Raw genomic sequence first — 24329 nt, 5'->3', positions numbered from 1 at the left:
GCTCAGAGCCATTTGAACCATTTGAACCATTTGAACTCGTTCCTTTAACGAGTACCTTTGCCTCACGCAATCACACGAATACACCAAAAATAAGCTCATGAATAATGAATATTTTTAACAGAATCTTCCGTCGGTTCTTGGTAGAACAACATTATAATAAATGAAAAGCATCACTTAGCTTTTGTTCTACAATATAATATTGTAGAACAAAAACAAACTGTTGCTTTTCATGTATTAGAATAGTTTTGTATATCTGACAAGAACTTACATGAAACTTCCTGGCAGATTAAAACTGTGTGCCCGACCGAGACTCGAACTCGCACACTCCGCACACTCCGCTGCAGAGTGAAAATTTCATTCTGGAAACATCCCCCAGGCTGTGGCTAAGCCATGTCTCCGCAATATCCTTTCTTTCAGGAGTGCTAGTTCTGCAAGTTTCGCAGGAGAGCTTCTGTAAAGTTTGGAAGGTAGGAGACGAGGTACTGGCAGAAGTAAAGCTGTGAGTACCGGACGTGAGTCGTGCTTCGGTAGCTCAGTTGGGTCAGATTAGATTCAGTTTTGGCTCCCTAGGCCTACAAATATGATTCTCGTGGTTCTGGAGAATGTCAGAAAGCATAACACAAATCCACAACATTTAAACAAATTGGTGTTGGTTTGGCTGGTTTCGGGATAGCATTTTTATTCCTTGGCGTGCTGCTCCTATTTGACAAGGGCCTGTTAGCCCTTGGAAATATACTTTTCATCTCAGGATTAGCCTGTGTGATTGGATTAGAACGGACGTTCAGATTCTTCTTCCAGAGACACAAAGTTCGAGCATCTGATGCCTTCTTTGCAGGCATTCTTGTTGTTTTATTTGGTTGGCCATTAGTGGGTATGCTGATTGAGACATATGGATTTGTGTTGTTGTTCAGTGGCTTCTTTCCTGTTGCAATCAATTTCCTACGAAGGGTACCAGTTCTTGGAACAGTATTAAATCTACCTGGAATTAGAGGGATTATGGACAAGCTGGCAGGAGACTCCTCAAGGACAATGGTTTGACAGCAAGATTAACTTTGCAGTGAGCGACTTGCAATGTGCAGCACTTTGAAAGTGTGGGAAGTTTTGTGTGATAATGTGTGAAGGTTTTTGTGTGTACTTTAAGAAAAATTGATGCACGGTGTCGTCATTGAATAACGGTGAAGCAGTGGTGTAACACGATGTGAAGCCGTTCACAATGACACTTGAAAATGCTTGCCTTCCTGAGTGTTCTTGGGAGTGTTAATTGTGACATTCCTTTGGAGTGTTGGAGAACATTTCTCACTATTGACACATATTCATGTTTCTATCACGTAAATATGTGCAATCCTGCTTGAGATTTTCGTGGTGGCAGTGGAGTCACTGCTGCTACATATGGTTGCTAAGTGGTGTTATCAGGTACTTACTTGTTATATGCACAGTCATAAGCTAAACATTTTTATGATCTGTGATATACACAGGGATGAGCGGATATAAAGAAGCATATTTTGTGCTAATGTTTTATACAATCTGTTTCTCTTAGTGAATTTTCCAGTGTTTTGTGTGAGTTCCATCAGTTGTAATGGAAAGATTTAACTGCAAGTGCAAAGATTGGTGTATTACAAATGTATTGTAAATTGTAATCATCTCCTCATGCTCGTATAACTGTGCATCCAGACACTGATACATATCGTCAATTTCAGATGTAATAACATTCCCTTTTTGTGTACATAAAAGAATAAATTATCTGTCAGTATTGTTCTGGCTGTGTGCTAAACACACTTTAATTTGGGTATGAATATCTCATTTCTGAAATAATTTTGTGTAATTACCAGTAAGTAGCATTCCCACATAACAGTACTTCTAGCAGATTGTGATTGCTTTCTCCAGAATGTATCACATCATAGAAAAATCCCCCCAGGGGGTCCACAACTCTTTTGTGGATACGTGCGTAGCGAGCACGGGACCCCGAGCTAATGTGGCCTTCCTTCCTTTCCGGGCTGCATACCTTCCCATTCCGCATCCTTCCCCATCCCTATCTTCGCCCCTCCTCCCCTCACCTCTGGCTCTTTCCTTCTCTTTCTCCCCATCTGGGAGTATGGTTTGTGCCTACGTCCGGAGACGGACGCTCGTAAATGTACTGCATTTCTTGCCTTCCTTGCTTTTCTGTCTTCTTCCTTCCTTTGTCCTTCTGTCTTTTTCCTTCCTTTGTCCTTCTCTTTTCCTTACCTCTTCTCTTTCTCTTTTCTCCGCTGCGGCGTTTGAGACCTCTCTTCCTTCCCTTCCCTTTCTCTTTCTTCCTCCCTGTGCGTGTCTGAAGGCCGACCCACGCCCTTCGTGCGTAGCCGGTGACGGGGTAACGCGTAATTCCCCGCCCCGGGTAGACAGGTAGGACACGTGCGTACCCCCTGGTAACGGCCAGGCCCAGGGAGGGGTGATTACCCGAGCTGATACCTTCCGAAAATGCCGATTGGTCCCTCCGTCCGTTTGTCGGGAGGTGTGACCTGAGGTGTGAACAATCACCTAAGGCGGGAGTGCCCTCAGAGAGGGCCCCCACAAGGGAGGAGCGCGCCATCGGAGACGCCGGTAATCATGGGGGATTCTTCCGCAATGGTTTCCTCACCTTCCACTAAGTCTAGTCACAAACGTAAGCATACTGAGTCTCAGCCACAGACGATTCTTCCATCGTTGCCACAGTTCCTTGTTGTTTCTCGGTCTGATGAAGGTCACGACTTCTCCACGGTCAACCCTTTCATTATTCAGAAAGGAGTCGACGCAATAGCAGGTCCTGTAAAGTCTTGTTCCAGATTACGGAATGGCACCCTGTTGTTAGAAACACACAGTGCCCTTCAGTCACAAAAATTGCTGCGTACTTCTCTGCTCCACACCTTCCCTGTCCGGGTGGAACCGCACCGTACCTTGAATTCCTCGCGTGGAGTCGTTTATACACGCTCCCTCGATGGATTGTCTGACGAAGAAATTCAGCACTATCTGTCTGACCAGGGCGTAACGGCAGTTCATAGAGTTATGAAACGGGTTGACACGAACATCATTCCAACCCGCACTGTCTTCTTGACATTTGACACAGTTCAACTCCCATCGAAAATCAAAGCAGGCTATGAGATCATTTCCGTTCGCCCTTACGTCCCAAACCCTACGCGTTGCTATCGATGTCAGCGGTTCAATCACACCAGCCAGTCCTGTTCCAATCCAGCCAAATGTGTTACGTGTGGCACGGATGCCCATGAGGGTGCTTGTCCACCTCCATCCCCTCGCTGCATCAACTGTATGGGTGACCACGCTGCTTCCTCTCGAGATTGCCCCGTTTTTAAGGATGAGAAGCTCATCCAGGAAATAAGGGTGAAGGAAAAGGTGTCGACTTTTGCTGCTCGAAAATTATTCGCCAGTCGCAAGCCCACCGTGCCTCAGACAGGAAAATACAGCACTGTCCTTGCTTCTCCTCGGCCAACAAAGGAGGCGGCCACGCAGACTTGCGACCTCACCTTTAGTACCACGGTCGTCAGATCGGCCAGCGCAAAGATCGCTCGTTCAACCTCACCACTTTCGCCTGCCCACTCTATGGCTCACCCTTCGTCGGGTTCTGCTACATCTCGAGCCCAAAAGTCGGACGCCAAGTCTTCGAAAAAAGAGCATACTCGTGAAGAGTTTTTACGAACCGCAGCTTCACAACCATCGGTTCCTCCTTCCTCTAAACAACATTCTTCCAAGAAGGCTACAAAGAAACCCAGTTCCTCTCCTTCTCCGCCAAGGCGTGCCCCCTCTACAGCACCACCTGGCGGAAATCGCCCTCGGCCATCTTCCGTGTCGCCGAGGCGCACTGCTGGTGGCCGGTCAACCGGCCGATCGCTGGTGGCAGGGACTGCTCCTGACCAACTTATGGATCAGGATCTTCTGCCTTCGGCTGAATGCCATTCCATGCTGTCGGTTGCTAGCTCCGAGCAGTCTTTGAGTTGACAGCAACTTTGGTCCCATTCCTCCATTCTCTTTTCACCCCATGTCCATTATCCACTGGAATATCCGCGGCATTCGAGCCAATCGGGATGAATTGTCGGTCCTCTTACGCTCCTACTCGCCGGTCATCTTCTGTCTTCAGGAAACAAAGCTGCGTCCCCATGACCGCTTTGTTCTCCCTCATTTTCAGTCTGTCCGATATGATCTCCCCTCTGTTGAAGGCTCTCCAGCCCATGGAAGACTCATGATTCTTCTCCGTGATACTCTCCATTATCACCCAATCCCCTTAAACACTTCCTTCCAAGCTGTCGCCGTCCGTCTTTCACTTTCCGGATACACGTTCTCTCTTTGTACTGTATACATTCCATCGTCCACACCAATGGCACGAGCTGATCTCCTTCATCTTCTTGGTCAGCTTCCACCCCCCTATTTGCTGGTTGGGGACTTCAATGCCCACCACCCGCTTTGGGGATCTCCACACCCTTGTCCACGTGGCTCCGTATTGCTAGACGTCTTCCACCAAGCGGATCTAGTTTGCCTCAACACTGGGGTCCCCACATTTTTGTCTGCCTCCACGACAACCTTATCTCATTTGGACCTTGCGGTCGGTACTGTTCCGCTAGCTCGGCGCTTCGAATGGTTCGCCCTTGATGATACACACTCGAGTGACCACTTTCCATGTGTCCTCAGGCTGCAGCCTCAACTGCCATATATGCGCCCGCGACGTTGGAAGTTTGCCCAAGCCGATTGGACACTTTTTTCGTCTCTCGCGACATTCGATGACCGTCGCTTTCCCAGCGTCGACGATGAGGTCACACACATTACCGACGTTATCCTTACAGCTGCGGAACGTTCAATACCACGCACCTCCGAATTGCCCCGGCGCCCCCCAGTTCCTTGGTGGACCGAGGCATGCCGTGACGCAATACGTGAGCGGCGACGTGCTCTTCGCATTTTCCGTCACCATCCTACTTTGGCCAACTGTATCCGCTATAAGCAGCTCCGTGCGCGATGCCGTCGCGTCATCCGCGATAGCAAGAAGGCAAGCTGGAAATTCTTTATTAGCTCATTTAACACCTTCACTCCCTCCTCGGAAGTTTGGAGTCGGCTTCGACGGTTCTCAGGCGCGCCTAGTTTCTCCCCGGTCTCTGGGCTCACTGTCGCGCATGATACCTTAGTGGACCCCGTCGCAATTTCTAACTCGTTGGGTCAGCACTTTGCCGAGATTTCGAGCTCTTCAAATTACCCGCCAGCGTTTCTCCCGAAGAAACGTGCAGCAGAAGTGCGACCTCTTGCTTTCTCCTCTCCAAATCACGAAAGCTACAATACTGTTTTCTCCATGCGGGAACTCCAACATGCCCTCTCATCTTCTCGCTCCTCCGCCCCGGGACCGGATGGTATCCATGTCCAAATGTTGCTGCATTTATCAACCCCTAGTCTGCGTTACCTCCTTCGCCTTTATAATCGAATTTGGACCGACAGTACCTTTCCCAAACGGTGGCGGGAAGCTATTGTCGTTCCCGTTCCGAAACCTGGAAAGGACAAACATCTCCCCTCTAGCTATCGCCCTATTTCTCTCACGAGTAGTGTCTGTAAGGTTTTGGAGCGTATGGTGAATTACCGTTTAGCTTGGTGGCTGGAATCCCGCAGCCTTTTAACACCAGCCCAATGCGGATTTCGGAAGCATCGTTCTGCAGTTGACCATCTTGTTGCTCTCTCCACTTATATCATGAACAATTTTCTCCGGAAACGCCAAACGGTAGCAATATTTTTCGATCTGGAGAGAGCATACGATACCTGTTGGAGGACAGGCATCCTCCGCACACTGTTCTCTTGGGGCTTTCGAGGCCGGCTGCCCCTTTTTCTTCGCGAATTTATGGCAGAGCGCACTTTTCGGGTGCGGGTGAACACTACTCTCTCCCGTACTTTCTCCCAAGAAAACGGGGTACCCCAGGGATCCGTGCTGAGTGTTGTACTGTTTGCCATCGCCATCAACCCAATTATGGATTGTCTCCCTCCTGATGTCTCGGGCTCCCTCTTTGTGGACGATTTTGCGATCTACTACAGCTCTCAACGGACCAGCCTTCTTGAACGACGTCTTCAAGGATGTCTCGATCGCCTCCACTCGTGGAGCATCGAAACTGGCTTCCGTTTTTCACCCAGTAAGACCGTTTGTGTCAATTTTTGGCGACGTACGGAGTTTCTTCCGCCCTCCTTACATCTAGGTCCTGTCAACCTTCCGTTTTCAGACGTCGCTAAATTCTTGGGTCTTATGTTTGACAGAAAACTATGCTGGTCCTCCCACGTTTCCTATCTTTCGGCTCGCTGTCTGCGATCACTTAACACCCTCCGTGTCCTGAATGGTACCTCCTGGGGAGCGGACCGAGTGGTCCTTCTCCGCCTCTATCGCGCCTTAGTGCGCTCGAAATTGGATTATGGAAGCATAGTCTACTCCTCTGCTCGGCCGTCTATTCTTCGGCGTCTCGACTCTATCCACCACCGTGGATTACGTTTAGTGTCTGGAGCTTTTTACACTAGCCCTGTGGAAAGCCTTTATGCTGAGACTGCTGAACCTCCGCTGTCCAATCGGCGAGCAGTCCTCCTGAGTCGTTATGCTAGCCGTCTGTCTTCCATGCCTGCTAATCCAGCCCACGACCTTTTTTTCGACGCCTCCTTTGATGTAGGGTATGCAGGCCGCCCCTCCTCCCTACTACCCCCGGGAGTCCGCTTCCGTCAACTGCTCCATTCTCTTTCCTTCCGCTTTCCTAAACCCTTCCTGACAACTTGGGGTACAGCACCGCCTTGGCTCCGTCCCCGGATCTGCCTGCTCCGTGACCTTTGTCAATTTCCCAAAGATGGTACCCCTACACTTGTTTATCGTCGGGCTTTTGCTGCTCTATGTGCAGAAATGACGGACGCCACATTTATTTACACCGACGGCTCGAAAACATCCTTAGGTGTAGGGAGTGCCTATATTGTTGGCGACACCCCAAATCGCTTTCGGCTTCCCGACCAGTGTTCGGTTTATACTGCGGAGCTTTACGCTGTTCTCCAGGCTGTCCACTACATCCGCCGCCATCAGCGGATACAGTACGTTATCTGCTCCGATTCTCTCAGCTCTCTCCTCAGTCTCCAAGCTCTTTACCCTGTGCACCCTCTGGTCCACCGGATTCAGGACTGTCTGCGCTTGCTTCACCTGAGGGGCGTCTCGGTGGCGTTCCTCTGGCTCCCGGGACACGCTGGTATCTGTGGGAATGAGGCGGCCGATATAGCGGCCAAGGCCGCAGTCTCTCTTCCTCGGCCAGCTATTCAGTCGCTTCCTTTCACCGATCTTCGGAACGATTTATGTCGCCATGTTGCTCAATTATGGCATGCCCATTGGTCGGCACTTCCCTGTAATAAATTGCGGGAAGTGAAAGCCCTTCCTTGCGCTTGGAACTCTTCCTCCCGAACGCGTCGTCGGGAGGAGGTAATTTTAGCTAGACTCCGGATAGGACATTGTCGTTTTAGCCATCGACATCTTTTAAGCGGCGATCCTCCCCCACTCTGTCCCCGCTGCTCTCAGCTGTGGACGGTAAGACACCTTTTAATTGAATGCCCCTATTTTAATCCGTTACGCTCCCGTCTACAGCTATCGCCTGATCTATCGTCGATTTTAGCAGATGACACGCGCTCCGCCGACCGCGTTCTACAGTTTATTAGTGACAGCGAAATGACGTCAGTCATTTGAAGCCTTTTTTGGGGACAATCACCCCCTTTCTGTAGTGGATTTTTAAGCAGTCTTCTATTTTTAGTTTCTCCAATTTTCTGACTTTGTTCCCATTGCTGCTGGTTTTAAATTTCGGTTTTTTACTGTCTTAAGTCACGGGCTGGGCGCTAATGACCATAGAAGTTTTGCGCCCTAAAACCACAACAAAACAAAAATCATAGAAAAATAAAACCATGTTGTGCAAAATTTTACCTGCCATATAACGAAATTTAAAAACCCCATGCAGTGGGATTTTTTTGTTGTACAACTAAATAAAAGTTTAATAACAGTCCAACTTTCTTGGAAACATTATGCTGTGCTATTAGTGCAGAGACACATCCCTATATGTGTATTCTAACAATGAGTTACCACTTGAAATTTTCGGTAATGGAGGAAGTATTCATTTCTCATTGAACTGCATTTACAAATATTCAAACTGTTTTTTTGTGTAGCAGATACAATAAATTATTTTTTAGGTTTTTTTTTTTAGACTGACTGAAATGTCCTATCAAATTTTGAGTGAGATCATAATAAATTACTGTGTAAAACAGTTTTCCTCTTATTTGTAATGGAGTCCAGTAATATTTTGTTTAGCAAAGATTTTGTAATTACAAGGCACTTTATGGAACCATTTAACTGAAAAATTCTTTTTGGGGAACAGGCTCTATTGAAAAACACGCTGTGACACTTCTGTGTACTTTGATTTGTAATTTTATAGCATGATATTGCACTATCACATATTGAAAAAAAAGAAAAGAAACCAGTACAGTTTGTGTGAGAAACAGTTGTGAACAAATTATATGAATATTTCTTTGTTGAAAAAAAAAAAAAAAGTTGGTAGAGCACTTGCCCGTGAAAGGCCAAGGTCCCGAGTTCGATTCTCTGTCGGGCACACAGTTTTAATCTGCCAGGAAGTTTCATATCAGCGCACACTCCGCTGCAGAGTGAAAATCTCATTCTGGAAACATCCCCCAGGCTGTGGCTAAGCCATGTCTCCGCAATATCCTTTCTTTCAGGAGTGCTAGTTCTGCAAGTTTCGCAGGAGAGCTTCTGTAAAGTTTGGAAGGTAGGAGACGAGGTACTGGCAGAAGTAAAGCTGTGAGTACCGGACGTGAGTCGTGCTTCGGTAGCTCAGTTGGTAGAGCACTTGCCCGCGAAAGGCAAAGGTCCCGAGTTCGAGTCTCGGTCGGGCACACAGTTTCAATCTGCCAGGAAGTTTCATATCAGCGCACACTCCGCTGCAGAGTGAAAATCTCATTCTAAGAACTTACATATTTAAATGCATTTAAAAGAGCGTTGTCTGTTTTTAGATGTACATAGCGAACAACCAACACATTTATGCCTCTTTCAACAGCACGCTGTAGTACTACTTCGTAAATGTATGTTATTACTTCTCCAAATGTTAAATACTTTGAATTTCACTGTACTATTTACTGGTGGTAATAATACACTGAGTTGACTAAGTCATGTGATATCGATGTGGTGGTGGCAGTATAGTGCACACAAGGTGTAAAAGGCATTGCATTGGCGCAGTCATTTGTACACAAGTGATTCACTTGTAAACGTTTCCGACGTGATTATGATCGCACGACGGAATTAAGACTGAACGCGGAGTGGTAATTGGAGCTAGAGTAGTTGGAGCTAGATGCATTGAAAATTCCATTTCGGAAATCGTTAGGGTATTCAGTATTCCGAGATGTACAGTGTCGAGAGTGTGCCTAGAATACCAGATTTCAGCATCACCTATCGCAACGGACAAGTGTTCGACGGTCTTCGCTTGAAGACTGAGAGCAGCGGCGTTTGGGTAAAATTATCAGTGCTAACATACAAGCAGCAGTGCGTGAAATAACCGCAGAAATCAATGTGGGACGTACGTATCCGTTAGGACTATGCGCAAAATTTGGCGCTAATGGGCTATGGCAGCAGACGTCCGACGTGAGTGCCATTGCTAACAGCACGAGATCGCTTGCAGAGCCTTTCCTGGACTCGTGACCATATCAGTTCGACTCTAGGCGACTGTAAAACCGTGGCCTGATGAGATGAGTCCTAATTTAAATTTGTAAGCGGTAAAAGCATGGTGCGAGTGCGTCGCAGATCCCAGGAACCCATGGACCCAAGTTGTCAACAAGACACTGTGCAAGCTGGTAGTGGATCCATAACGGTGTGTGGTGTGTTTACATTGAATGGACTGGGTCCTCTTGATGTTCAGCTACGTGGAGACCAATTGCTGCCATTCATGGACGTCATGTTCCCAAACAGCGATGGGATTTTTATGAGTGTCAGTGTGGCATGTCACTGGGGCACAACTGTTCGCCACTGGTTTGAAGAACGTTCTGGACAATTCGAGAGGATGATTTGGCCACCCAGATCGCCCGAAATGCCTCCCATGGAACATTTGTGTGACATAATCGACAAGTTAGTTCGTGCACGAAATCATGCACCTGCAACACTTCCGCAATTATAGACTGTCATAGAGGATCAGTATTTCTGCATGGACTTTCACGAATTCTTGAGTCCACGCCACGCCGAGTTGCTGCTGTAAGCTAGCAAAAGGAGGTTCGACACGATATACTATGACGAGACATGCAACGGTTTAGACTTCCGTCCATCCTTTTCTGATGATTTTTGCAGCTGCTGTAACCACAGTACGCCTTTGAGGGTGCCACAATACGAGTCCAGCACTGTGTTTCTCCTTCAGCGTCACCAGGTATCGTATTGCCTGACGCTATCAATGTAGGTAAAATTTATGTTATTAATCTGTTTTATTAGTCTGTTTCTCATGTCGTAGGATTTTCACACACTTAGATGTTGTTGCTAATAATACCTATCGTAGTGCACTGCTCTAATTAAAAGAGCATTCTTTTTGTGTCTCTTAGACCGGTGTCAGTATTATCATTACCAGTAGAATCTAGATATAAAAAAAAGTAATTAAAACTAGCCGTCAAATGCTGATTATTAAATAAAATAAACTGACACCATCAAAGAGAACTATAAATACTGTAGTTTGATGCTTATGGAATGCAATATCTTCATCGATATTACGTCATCATGAAACTGAATGTTTGCTAAGTATTCGGGCAGTTCGTCTTACCGTTAAAACTGAGAAATACGACTCGTGCTTTTCTTTGTCTGGAGAGAGCCCATCGACAGCTTGTAGAAGACTTTCATCTCCGTTCAGGAAGTGGGGGTTAGATATCGCAGCTGGGACATCTGCAAGAGTAAACAAACCACTGCCACTTGTATGCCTCACTGGTGACATAATACTTCACGGCAATAACACATTGTTTTATTTTTATAAGCGAACATGAGAAAACCTGTAAAACAGTTTCGTCAGATAAACTGTTCTGTAAAACCTACTGATGGGTTAAATAAAGTTATATAACATATTAACTGGACAGTGGACATGAATGAAAGCGCGGGAGCATTTTGCCAGAGGGTTCCCAGTTGTGCACAGAAAGTTGGACGCCATATGGCTCGAGGTACGCGTGACTGTACGTGCACCATAGAACCATCTAGCAGTTGTCACCCCCATCACAGAAACTCCTTGACAACCACGTGCCCCGCGCTGGAGCAGGTCGCAGAGCATCCACTGATTTCCGTCGTGTTCACACACCCTTTTGTAATGTCCAGAGGACCGTCATCACTCTTGGTGGCTTCAGTGTAATCATTGTCTTCTAATAAGTCATTTCAGTTCGTCTCATGGCCTATTTCCTTTGTCATTTCGTAGCTTTAATATTCAAAACAGATTTTGTAGTGAAGTGCAGAGAAAGTTTCGCAAGGTTTGAAACAAGTTTGTTACATATTTAATCGACGAACCTCCTCGCCACCAGAGAATCGTTAGTCTTAAAAATTCCCGTCAGCCATTTGATTGGAAACGTCATGTTTTTTCGTTGCATTAGAGAAACAACGCTTGTGAAAGAATTGATGAGTCCAGTTAGTAGATGCGTATTAGATTTGAAAAACACTCCATGACATAGACAGTAACGATTCTTATTATTACTTTTGTTGCTGTTTCCAGTCGAAATACGGGTTTCGCGTAGCTCTCAACATTATTCTGTTATGTGCAAGACTCTTCATCTCCTCATAACAACTGCACCCTACATCCCTTTGAATCTGCTCGATGTATTCATATCTTGGTGTCTCTCTATAATGACCCCCTAGACTTCCATCAAACGATTCCTTTTTGCCGGCCAGGGTGGCCGAGCGGTTTTAGGCGCTACAGTCTGGAACCGCGCGACCGCTACGGTCGCAGGTTCGAATCCTGCCACGGGCATGGATGTGTGTGATGTCCTTAGGTTAGTTAGGTTTAAGTAGTTCTATGTTCTAGGGGACTGATGACCTCAGAAGTTAAGTCCCATAGTGCTCAGCCATTTGAACCATTTGATTCCTTCTTTATGCAACATATTTCTTTTCTCCTCAGTTCTACTCAATGCCTCCTAATTATTTACAAGGTATTGCTATGTAACCTTCAGCATTCTTCTGTAGCGACACATTTCAAAAGTCTGTATTCCCTCACAGTCTGAACTGTGTATCGTCCACGTTTCACTATCAAACCTCGCAGCGGACAAATACATCTAGGAACAAACTTCCTAACGCTTAAATTTATATTCTTCCACAGATGCATTCTTCTTGCTATTACTGGTTAACATATCCTCTCTGCTTCGGCCATCATCAGTTATTTTACTGCTCACATACGAAAACCCATTTCATATATATTCCTTCCACCTCTCCTCTCTCCATTCTTTGATTAGTACTGGTTTCCCGGTTCAGCTTTTGATCTGTATAATGATGTTTCTCATTTCCACAACTGTCTCTTTACCTTTCCTCTAGGCTGTATCTATAGTTCCCCTAGTTATATATGCTTTTACAGCCTTGTACGATATTTTCCCTCTAGCCAGTACTGCTTAGCTATTTTGCATTCCCCTGCAATCCCATTTTTTGGACGATAGTACTCTTTTTCGCCTGCTATTGAAACAAACTCTGACATAAGCTGCTCAAGCTTCGCAGAAAAGAAACTTGACTTGTGTGGTGGCATGCTTCAAGAGCAGTTAAACAAGGAGTGTACGGATGAGACTAATTAGATAACACTAATGTGTCTCATATTTGAATATTTCTCAAGCATTTTCAGCTTGTACGACATGGGAGTAACTGGGGATATTAATTTAACCCGCGACCTGTCTTATCTAGTTCAACGTGGTCTTCATAGCCTCATGCAACTCAGCATTGATTTCCTCTCCTGTACGAAACTTTTCATCTGAGAGTAGCATTTGTAACCTACGTCCTCAATTACTTGCTGGATGTATTCCAATTTCTGTTTTCCTTTACAGTTTTTATCCTCTACAGTTTCCTCTAGTACCATGGAATTTATTCCCTGATGTCTTAACAGATGTCCTATCGTACTGCCCCTTCTTCTTGTCAATGTCTTCCACATTTCCTTTCGCTGGCGATTCTGCAGAGAACCTCCTTGTTCCATATCTTGTCAGTCCACCTAAGATTAAACATTCTTCTGTAGCACAGCATTTCATAGGCTTCCATTCCCTTCTGTTCCAGTTTTCCTAGTCAGTGTCTCACTACCATAGAATGCTGTGCTTCAAACGTACATTCTCAGAAATTACTTCCTCCAGTTAAGGCCTATGTTTGATACTAGCAGACTTCTGTTTGCCTGGAATGCCTCCCTTTTGCCAGTACTTGTCTGCTTTTCATGTCCTCCTTGCTCCGTCCGCCATAGATTATTTTGCTGATTAGGTAGCTGATTCCAAAACTTCGTCTACACTCCTGGAAATGGAAAAAAGAACACATTGACACCGGTGTGTCAGACCCACCATACTTGCTCCGGACACTGCGAGAGGGCTGTACAAGCAATGATCACACGCACGGCACCGCGGACACACCAGGAACCGCGGTGTTGGCCGTCGAATGGCGCTAGCTGCGCAGCATTTGTGCACCGCCGCCGTCAGTGTCAGCCAGTTTGCCGTGGCATACGGAGCTCCATCGCAGTCTTTAACACTGGTAGCATGCCGCGACAGCGTGGACGTGAACCGTATGTGCAGTTGACGGACTTTGAGCGAGGGCGTATAGTGGGCATGCGGGGGGCCGGGTGGACGTACCGCCGAATTGCTCAACACGTGGGGCGTGAGGTCTCCACAGTACATCGATGTTGTCGCCAGTGGTCGGCGGAAGGTGCACGTGCCCGTCGACCTGGGACCGGACCGCAGCGACGCACGGATGCACGCCAAGACCGTAGGATCCTACGCAGTGCCGTAGGGGACCGCACCGCCACTTCGCAGCAAATTAGGGACACTGTTGCTCCTGGGGTATCGGCGAGGACCATTCGCAACCGTCTCCATGAAGCTGGACTACGGTCCCGCACACCGTTAGGCCGTCTTCCGCTCACGCCCCAACATTGTGCAGCCCGCCTCCAGTGGTGTCGCGACAGGCGTGAATGGAGGGACGAATGGAGACGTGTCGTCTTCAGCGATGAGAGTCGCTTCTGCCTTGGTGCCAATGATGGTCGTATGCGTGTTTGGCGCCGTGCAGGTGAGCGCCACAATCAGGACTGCATACGACCGAGGCACACAGGGCCAACACCCGGCATCATGGTGTGGGGAGCGATCTCCTACACTGGCCGTACACCACTGGTGATCGTCGAGGGGACACTGAATAGTGCACGGTACATCCAAACCGTCATCGAACCCATCCTTCTACCATTCCTAGACCGACAAGGGAACTTGCTGTTCCAACAGGACAATGCACGTCCGCATGTATCCCGTGCCACCCAACGTGCTCTAGAAGGTGTAAGTCAACTACCCTGGCCAGCAAGATCTCCGGATCTGTCCCCCATTGAGCATGTTTGGGACTGGATGAAGCGTCGTCTCACGCGGTCTGCACGTCCAGCACGAACGCTGGTCCAACTGAGGCGCCAGGTGGAAATGGCATGGCAAGCCGTTCCACAGGACTACATCCAGCATCTCTACGATCGTCTCCATGGGAGAATAGCAGCCTGCATTGCTGCGAAAGGTGGATATACACTGTACTAGTGCCGACATTGTGCATGCTCTGTTGCCTGTGTCTATGTGCCTGTGGTTCTGTCAGTGTGATCATGTGATGTATCTGACCCCAGGAATGTGTCAACAAAGTTTCCCCTTCCTGGGACAATGAATTCACGGTGTTCTTATTTCAATTTCCAGGAGTGTACTTCATGATCCCCAATTCTATCGTCATGTTTCCTACTGTTCTAATTTCTGCTGCTTCTTATTACTTTCGTGTTTCTTCGATTTACTCTCAATACATGATCTGGACTCATTAGAATGTTCGTTCCATTCAGGAGACCAACTAATTCTTCTTCACTTCCACTGAGGTTCTCAATGTCATCAGAGAATCTAACCATTGATATAATTTTACTTTGAATATGAATCCCACTATTGAACATTTCATTTCCGTCATTGCTTCTTCGATGTATAAATTGAACAGAAGTACAGAAAGACCACATCCTTACCTGACGCTATTCTTACCCCGAGCACTAAGTTCTTGATTTTCCAGACTTATTGTTCACTTCTGGTTCTTGAACAAATTGTACACTACCGTCTTTCCGTATATCTTACAGCAATCTCTCACAGAATTTCGGACATGCTGAACCATTTTACATTGTCGAATGGTTTTCCCATATACGTAGATAAAGCCAATGAACATGTCTCGATTTTTCTTCAGTCTTGCTGCTATTGTCAACTGCAACGTCAAAATCGCCTCTCTCGAGCCTTTACCTATCCTAAAGCCAAACTAATCGTTATATAACAGACCCAGAATTTTTCTTTACTATTCTTCTGCATATTAATCTTGTCTGTAACTCGGATGTTTGAGATTTAGGCTGATTGTGCTATAATTCTCGCATTTGCCACCTCTTGGAGTGTTAGGAATTGTGTGAGTGATGTGTCATCGACTATCGCCAGCCTCATACATTCTACACACCGACATGAACAGTCTTCCGGTTAAAACTTCCTCCATTCGCATTGGGAATGCCGATGGAATATTATGTGTCCCTTATGCCTTATTTGATCTTAAATCCTCCAAAGCTCTTTTAAATTCTGATTGTAACACTGGATGCCCTATATCTTCCCTGTCGACTCCTGTTTCTTCTTCTATCACGTCACCAGACAAGTCTTCCCTCTCATAGAGGCCTCGAATGTACTCTTTCCACCTATCAGCTCTCTCCTGTGCATTTAGCAGTGGAATTCCCGTTGCATTCTTAATGTTACCTTTTAATTTTACTGAGATTGGTTTTTGCTTTTATACTGGGTACGTCCTTCCTCCCGACAATCATTTATTTTCAGATTTATTGACATTTTCCATAGAGCCATTTCGTTTCAACTTCCCTGCCCGTCCTATTTATTTCATCCTCAGCTACTGTATTCTTAAATTTCCCGGAGCATCTTTGTACTTCCTTATTCCCTCGATCAACTGAAGTATTGTATTTATTACCCATGGTTTCTTACCATGGCAGTTACCATCTTTCTCCCAATGTTTTTCTTTTGAACTTGTATGATTGCCCTTTTTGGCGATGTCCATTCCTCTTCAACGGTAGTGCCTACTGAACTGTTCATTATCAGATTGTATATAGCCTCAGAGAACTTCAAGTGTGTCACTTGATTCCTTAGTACTTCTGTACCCCACTTCTTTACACAGTGGCTAGTCTCTTGGGCTTCAGTCTACTCTTCATCACTGCTAAATGTGATTTGAGTGTATATCTCCTCCTGGGTACGCTTTACAATCCAATATATGATTTCGAAATCTCTACTGGACTATGGTGCCATCTAACTGAAATCTTTCCGTATCTCCCGGTCTTATACAAATATACCTGCTCCTCTTGTGGCTCTTGAATAGAGCAGTCGCTGTTACTGATTGCAGAACTCTATTAGTCTTTCTCCGCTGTCATTTGTAGTGCGAAGCCTATATTCTCCCGCAACGTCTACTCTCTCTGCTACAACCGCTTTCCAATCCCATATGATGATTAGATTTTCATCTCCCTTTATATACTGAATTATCTGTTCAATATTCTCTTATTCTTTCTCTGTCTCTTCATCGTCTGCATGGGACGATGGCATGTCATCTAAACTATTGATGTCATTGTTGGACTGCTGTTGATTCCGACGGAAACAAGCCTATCACTGAACTGAGAAATATTATGCTAACTTTGAAAAATTGCAGTTTCGTATGCTACTCACTGGAAAGCAAACGGCAATCTGAGCCGACTGATAAGTATGTTTTTGAGTAAACTTACAGTTTCTCACTGTAAGGTTCAAAAACTAACTCTTTGCTTCAAGATATCAACTCGGTGTGGTCAAGAAGATTTGTATCGTCGTTATTCGTCACCCAGCGTTAATGATAATGACTGAGGCTATTTTCACAATATGTTAAATAACTACCTGAGTGAAACTCATGTCGTTAACGTCTGACTGTGAGTGTTTTCTTGATTTATTAATTGTTATTTTCTCGTTTTATTTCAAATGAATGCGTAATTAAAACAAGTGGAACTGAGATTATTCAAGTGCATGACTTACTGAAATAACAAGGAGAAACTTCTGATACACCTGCCGGTAGACAATCTCGGTTTTTTCCATCACAGTAGCACGAATTATCCGGATTCTTGTCAGGAGTGTCGTATGCGTCATCTTTTAATTTGTACTGGCGTAACTTCAGACCATATGCTGTTACGTTTTTCCCAAATACTGCTGGTATAGGCCGACAAAAGTACTTGCGGTATACCCACATAGTCTCGTTCTCTGGAAGATACCTGAAAATAGGAACAGTTATCTCTCATAAATTTGGAATATAAAAACATTCAGTTAATAACTAATGCAACAAAGGCGTTTGTAAATACTCTTCTAACACACGTCACATTAGCTTCTTACGCGGTATGTTACACAGGGTGTTGGAGGTATAAATGCAGACATTTTAATTGGCGACTCAGGACAGTGTACTGAACGACATTACAGCAGTATTTCCTTCATTTAAAGACTATTAATTGTAGTTATTAGCAATAGTATGTTTTAACTAAATACATGTGGCAAGAGGAAGCCATCAATGCTTATTTTCCCCAGGGCAGCAATTAAAGTTCTGAAGCGTGGATGCATGTATTCAAAACGGTTCGTCCACACTGAAAGACGTAGTCCACCCAGTGGCATAATCAGAATGGCCCAATTAGAACGTGTGTGGAAAATATCAGATAGTAAACCATGGGGCAAGTTTACGGAAAGACTGTAGGACACAGGGAAAAAAAACTTACACATTGAAGTGGGTACACCTTAAGTTACCAATGGTGGCAATATGCACACTTAAGCCTTCAAAGCCGTGTGTAATCTGAACCGAAACGTTTCTCATTCGTTCGTTATCCCTGTAGAGAGTAATGTGAACGATGGCAGCACTGTGGGGATTAACGAACCACTTCTCTTCAACAATTTAGTGTTCTTGAGCCTTCAGCTGCAAGTTCCCTGTATCCTATGTGTTACTTAGAACCACTCCGCAATCAAGAGGAGATTCTCACTAACGTATCTTTTCTCTGAGCAAATTCAAGCATTGTTCCTTCTGCATAATATGAAGCCAACATCTCTGTCACGTTATCAACGATTGCCATAACCTCCTCCCATCTATTTCTCTTTCCCTTCTCCAATTTCATTTGTCAACCTTATCGATTTTTCTCGTCCATCTATGAACAGTTTTTTCTGCACAACTGATTCACTTTGTTCTGCTGCCATACATTTGTTTACATTTTATTAATAACATTAGACTAGAGGGTAATGAGAAACTTGCTTAACAGAAAGTTATTAAGACCGATCTTTCTGGAATACTATACCTTAATCACAATACTTATTATCGTTTTAGTGTTGTTCTGTACTGCTCAGGAATTACACTTATTCTTATGGCCATTCAGCTGTAATCGGTATTACTATCATACATATATACATATCCAGCTGTTTCGGGCAACAGACCACATGCTTTTTTCTCAAACTGCCCCCATCTCTTCTGTTTCTGCGCTCAGATCCTCCATGTGTCTGCACTATCAAGGGCTGCCAGGTCCTTCACCAAGTTATCTGTGGCATCTGGTATTTGGATACAAGTAATTTCTGCACCTGTCTTTCTTCTGGCAAATGGGCTAGCATTTGCCCATTGAATTCATCACTATTTTCAACAAAGGTATCAATTTTTTCATTCATTTTATCTGCAATTATTTCACATCTTTTTGTAGATCTTGACACTATGGTTGATCTAAACACTTTGAATAAATGTACAAATAATTACTTTTTTCCATTTTAACCATGCTGGAGGTAGAATATATTGTGTTACACAACCACAAGATCTTACTATTGAATAAAGAATGGAATCTTGCAAAAGATTACCATGTTTTTTAACTTATCTCACAAATTCTTATTTTTCGTTACCAATCTTTAATTTAGTTACATAATTTTTAATACAAATGAGTAGATTATTTCAGATGAGTGATAATTCATCTGTTCTGAAAAATAGATTAACTTTTCAATAAAAAACAATAAAGAAACTTATAAAAATGTTTGACTAGTTGGTTTTTATTCTACTTTGTAACTCCAAATGTTGCTACAAAAAAAAAATTATACCATAATGAAGAAACGATAGGGATTCCTGTTGGTCGATATGGTTTCAAAATTTTCGAAATATTTATTCAGTTGAAGAGAACATAATGTTCACTTCAAAGAAGATAGTATTTTAAATAGAGTTTTTATTGAAAGTGATGTTAAATTATTTATGCATAAAAAAGATTGCATTGGTCAAATTTTGGTATTTAATACTCAAATTATCGAACCTATTGAAATAGTAATTGCTAATAATGTTCCTAAAATTATTCCATTTGAATTAATAAATATTAATTTTAATCAAGCTGATGGAATGTTTGTTAAATGTAATGATCACTTTCACAGAGAAACCAATGATATTTTTTCATCCAATGATCCTGAATCTGAAGGACCAGTAATTTGTGAAACAAATTATCCTATAAGTATTCCAATTTTTGATACTATTAAACATTTAACAATTACTATTATGGATGAAATGATAATTTGAATGACTTCAGTGGTGCTTGTGTCACAGGAAGTTTAACAGTGAATTAATAAATTATTCCTTTCAAATCATGAACAAAACTGACAGTTGTCAATTTAACTAATTTTCTGTTAATGATGAAAATAATTCAGATCTCCCTAACTGCAAAACAGAATTTATATTAATACTTGAGATGGTTGGTTTTAACCTAATAATTTACAATTCTGATGGAATGGTTTTTCATCATATGATAATAAATCGAATTTTAAAATAATTGATAGTTATACATTAAAACTGCTCAGAATTATTACAATGAAAAAAGGAAACATAATTTTATCGAGAATAGAACATCCATTTCTTTCTTCATCAACACTTTTTCGATTAACTTCATATCAAATGAGTTAACTATTGGAGGACTTATTGTCAACAAAGCTAAAATTAAAAACAAAAAATCAAGTACTTTATCCATCAGAATTATTTGGGGGATTGTTAAAGGATGTTAAAGTAATAATTTGGGAAGGAGATTTAACTGTAATTGTACATGTAATTCAAGAATATATGAAGTAGCTTCTATTCTTCGACTGACTGGTAATAACAATAATAGTACACTTCCAAAAAAAGGTAAAATTGTTGTAAAAAGTATTAAAATTATTGTTTCTGTTGTTAAATATGAATCAGAATTTTCGCTTTAACTGGAAAAAGAAAGACTGAAAAATGCAAAAATTCCAAGTTCTTTCTTTAAACTGCAAGAAATTTAACTGGATTAAATGGTAAAAGAAACTTTTAATTAGATATTACTAATTGTTATAATTTTGCTGAATATGATTTGCTTTGCTTTATTTCTGTTGTCTTCCAAAATAATCAGTTAAATGACTCTACTTTTTTTGATCACATTAAATTACAAAAATTCATGTTGAAAATGGAAGAGCTGAAGTTTTTCCTCAAGAATTATGCAATCCTGATCCACCTTATAACTTTCCAAGAGCTTACGATGCTATTAAATAATTAAACAATTAAATAAGGATGTAAATGTAAATCCATCCAATGTTATTCAAAATTATCCTATCTGTGTCATATGTATGTTAATGAATTTCCATGAATTTTAGAATTTTTATTATTTAAATTTAATTTTTTGAATATAAAATTTTAATAAATAAATTTATTTTTTAATTAACTGTATATTTTGTTTATGGATATATACATTTTTAAATGAGTGAAAATTTGAAACTGAAATCTTGATTTTAAATTTGAGAATTTAGGAAAAGAGGCTCATTGAGTTAGAATTGTCATATAGATACTACAGTTTCCGTTTCATGGCGAGCCATACTGGGCTTACATGTTCACCCTTATGTTGAGAGAGTTTCTACCTTGGCCACCTAGTTCGATGAGTCTCTCCCTGATTGACAACGTTTGGATCATTATGGGAAGTAACTGCCAACAAACTCGGAATTTTGACGATATTTCTCTCCAGTTTGACAGAATTTTACGTGATATCCCTCAGAATGACATCCAAAAACTCTTTCAATCAATGCCAAAGTGAAACTATATCTCTTGAATAAAACCAATATTTATGAAAGAAACTGTAACTATTATTAGTATTTACATCACACCTTCTTATTTCTGTCCCATTCTGATAATTCCCTCTTGTTGTATCTTCGTGCTGCTGAAGTGGTGAACTCCCTTGAGCCTCATACCATCCATCCCAAGAAATTCTTGCTGCTCTTGGGTTCTTCAGAACTGCATTAACTCTGTTTTTTCTCGATTCACCTTCAGTCCAGCCATATGTGCATAATTGTCCACTTCCTGGTACTTTTCTTTGTGTTTTGATTCTCTATGTTTTGATTACCTCAAGATCTCCAGATGCTGTCTTCCCTCCAGAATCCAAAGACGTTCACTCCAGAATCCATGGATCACGTTTTCTCCACCAGAACAACTTCCCTCCCCTCTCTACCAGTTTGTACAATTCTCTGCCGGTGAGAAAGAGTTCGCAGAGTGCTGGACAATGACACTGAGGTTAACAGAATAACTAACTTGTCACCTACCATGTCAACCAGTTTCTTATCTTCCATGCACATTGTTCTTAAACAGTTATGTGTGACACTCCCATTCTTCAGGTAAGCTTTCTCTTCAGCCATCATGATAAACCTCACATCCGAATTTCTAGGAAACTGGTGTCTCGACTTCTTCTTCTGTGCTACCTCTCAACTAACCAGGAGCCCTCCTACAACTATTTAGACAAGACCCCATGAAAAACAGCACCAGATTGTCTGCCCATCACTGTTCAAAGACAGAGAAAAATTCCTGAAGAAATGCATCTCCATCACAGTCCCAAAGAACACAAATAATTGAGTGTTATGTCCACAGCGTTCCAGAAAGGCGACGCATCTGCGGAAAACCAAGATATTTTGAAATGTGTTTTGACCCGATTTTACAATTTGTGGAAATTGAGATTCTGTACTAGTGCAGTTACTCGTCGTGGCACGTTATACTTTGAATAGTGGCCTGTACCCCACATTGTACAGGTCACATTATACAGAACTGTCAGAGTGCACATCTTAGGCAATAGGGTCAAACATTACCATAGTTGCAACACTGCATGTGTCGTGAGGAGACACTTCAACTTAACCCCCTGACTTTCTCTTTTGGAAGGGTAGCCGAAACTCTCAGAGGTTCCCAACCAGAAAACTGGCTACTCTGGCGTATCATTGAATCACAAAATGTGACACAGACGATAAGGACCGATTAAAAGCAGGTAGCTTAATCCTGGCATTCACAGAAGTTACTTATAACAAGTGTTAGTTTATTAACTGGCAGAGATAAAACTCAGACTGTGATGGATTTAAATTAGTGATTAATGAAACATGAGCCATGTCATCCAGAAATGGAGTAACACATATCAGTTTGCAGCAGTTGATTGCTGGAATCTGTGCAGTAAAATGCGTCGATGTGGGAATGTGACAGAACCGAAGAAATGAGCTGTCACTTCCGTATGTAAAAATGATCACAATGAGATTGAAGTAGCCCGATTTGTTACTGTACTTCTCGATTTCATCAAGAGATGCCTTCAGGCACAATTCACAGTTTCGTTTGATGCTGAGTTAGTTTCAAAGCCAACTTGCATATGGAGCCTCATGCAGTGGACATCAGAAGTCGGGTACACTGCAAAAGGCCATTTCTCATACAAAGCTGCACGTATTCAGTGGGCCAACCAATACCGAAAATAGACGGAAACCGACTAAAGGCATCTGGTGTGGTCCGACTAGTCATGATTTTGCCTTTTTTAAAGTGATGCAAAATTTTGTGAACCTTGATGGCTCAGTGAGGCACTTAATATACACTGCGTGGACTGTGTACTACATGCTTGAGGTGCCCCTGTGCTGGCTCGGGAGTGTTTTGCGATAGCGCGGTCATTTAGGTTGTCGTATTTGTGAAACACGATATTTAGTGGAAACTTGTCAGCGACCAAATGAATTTGCTGCAGACACTTCCCTCTTCCAAGTCGACATAATTCATGCTTGAAGAACTGCACACATACGTTCCTTCTTTGACGAACACTCGGACTCAAGATCGCTCATCAACTGGCCTGCTAATTCACCTGATTCTAAAATCACCGAAACTCTCGGGGGCGTTTCACAACAGCGCGTGAGCGGCTTCGTCTGGGTATGTCACACCTGGAGTATTTTGTGGACTCTACTCTTTGCTACTGACGACAGTTTCAAGGCCAGAGGTAGTATTACACGGTACCAGTGTGATCTCTCCAGGGTTTTGGCAAATGTTTTGTCTATTCTGATTACGTTTGTAACTTAACACGCCGATGCAGTGTGACATGCCCCAGCTGAATATATTTACACAAACGTCTGCCACTTATTTTATCAACTTACGACCAAATTCCACTAAAGAGACTGGAAATAACCTTCACAGTCAATTAGCTACCTCCTGTATGTTTAAATTTTAGTTTACAGTGTCGGCTATAAATTTTACGAAGACGGTGGCGTTCGCTGGAGAACATTCATTGAAAACTAAAGAGCTCAAATAACGCCTGAAATGTTGTTGATGTCATTTGAGAACTGCACAAGGCAGCGCTGTCCTGATGAAACATTTGGTTTCCAGTCGCTTCTGATGGTATCTCTTCACTTTTAGCGCCATATGAAAAGCGAGCGACGGGAGCCATTGGCCGCGTCAAATAGCTGGTTATGTGCGCGGATACTAGAAAAGCATTTCTTATTTCTTAAAAGTTAAATAGTGAGTAATATGTGACTTTTTTCACCTTTTATGTCTCTTTGATTCTTATTCGTTAATTAAGCTCACATCTTTATTGTATGTTATCTGTCCCTTTTTCTTCTGTTTGATTACTTCGTGCTGACTTGTCTCTCCGAACTTTCAACAGACATTGTACAAATACTCTCTTTATGCATTGAAAATTGAAAATCACTGACACCTTTACAATTCTCAGTACAACAACGGTTATGTATTTACAGTTTTATTGAATAATGCAGTCAGGTGCTGGAAGCTCTATTACATTGTCTTCTTTCATTTCTTTGTACTGCCTTGT

At 43.1% G+C, this 24329-nt stretch overlaps 1 protein-coding gene across 2 annotated transcripts in view; it reads right to left on the bottom strand.

Annotated features, from left to right (window-relative positions):
• Window positions 1–24329, bottom strand: part of LOC126100408 (scavenger receptor class B member 1-like) — a 276724-nt gene that overhangs the window by 5988 nt on the left and 246407 nt on the right. For both annotated transcript variants that reach the window (XM_049911001.1, XM_049911002.1), the window contains exons 9-10: window positions 17269–17501; window positions 10806–10924 (exon numbers count right to left, since the gene is read on the bottom strand). In XM_049911001.1, coding sequence (XP_049766958.1) covers window positions 10806–10924; window positions 17269–17501 — 352 coding nt within the window. The remainder of the gene's footprint in view (window positions 1–10805; window positions 10925–17268; window positions 17502–24329) is intronic.

The sequence above is a fragment of the Schistocerca cancellata genome, chromosome 9, assembly GCF_023864275.1.
Source record: "Schistocerca cancellata isolate TAMUIC-IGC-003103 chromosome 9, iqSchCanc2.1, whole genome shotgun sequence".
Lineage (NCBI taxonomy): Eukaryota > Metazoa > Arthropoda > Insecta > Orthoptera > Acrididae > Schistocerca > Schistocerca cancellata.
This window is presented reverse-complemented; position numbering and strand designations above follow the sequence as displayed.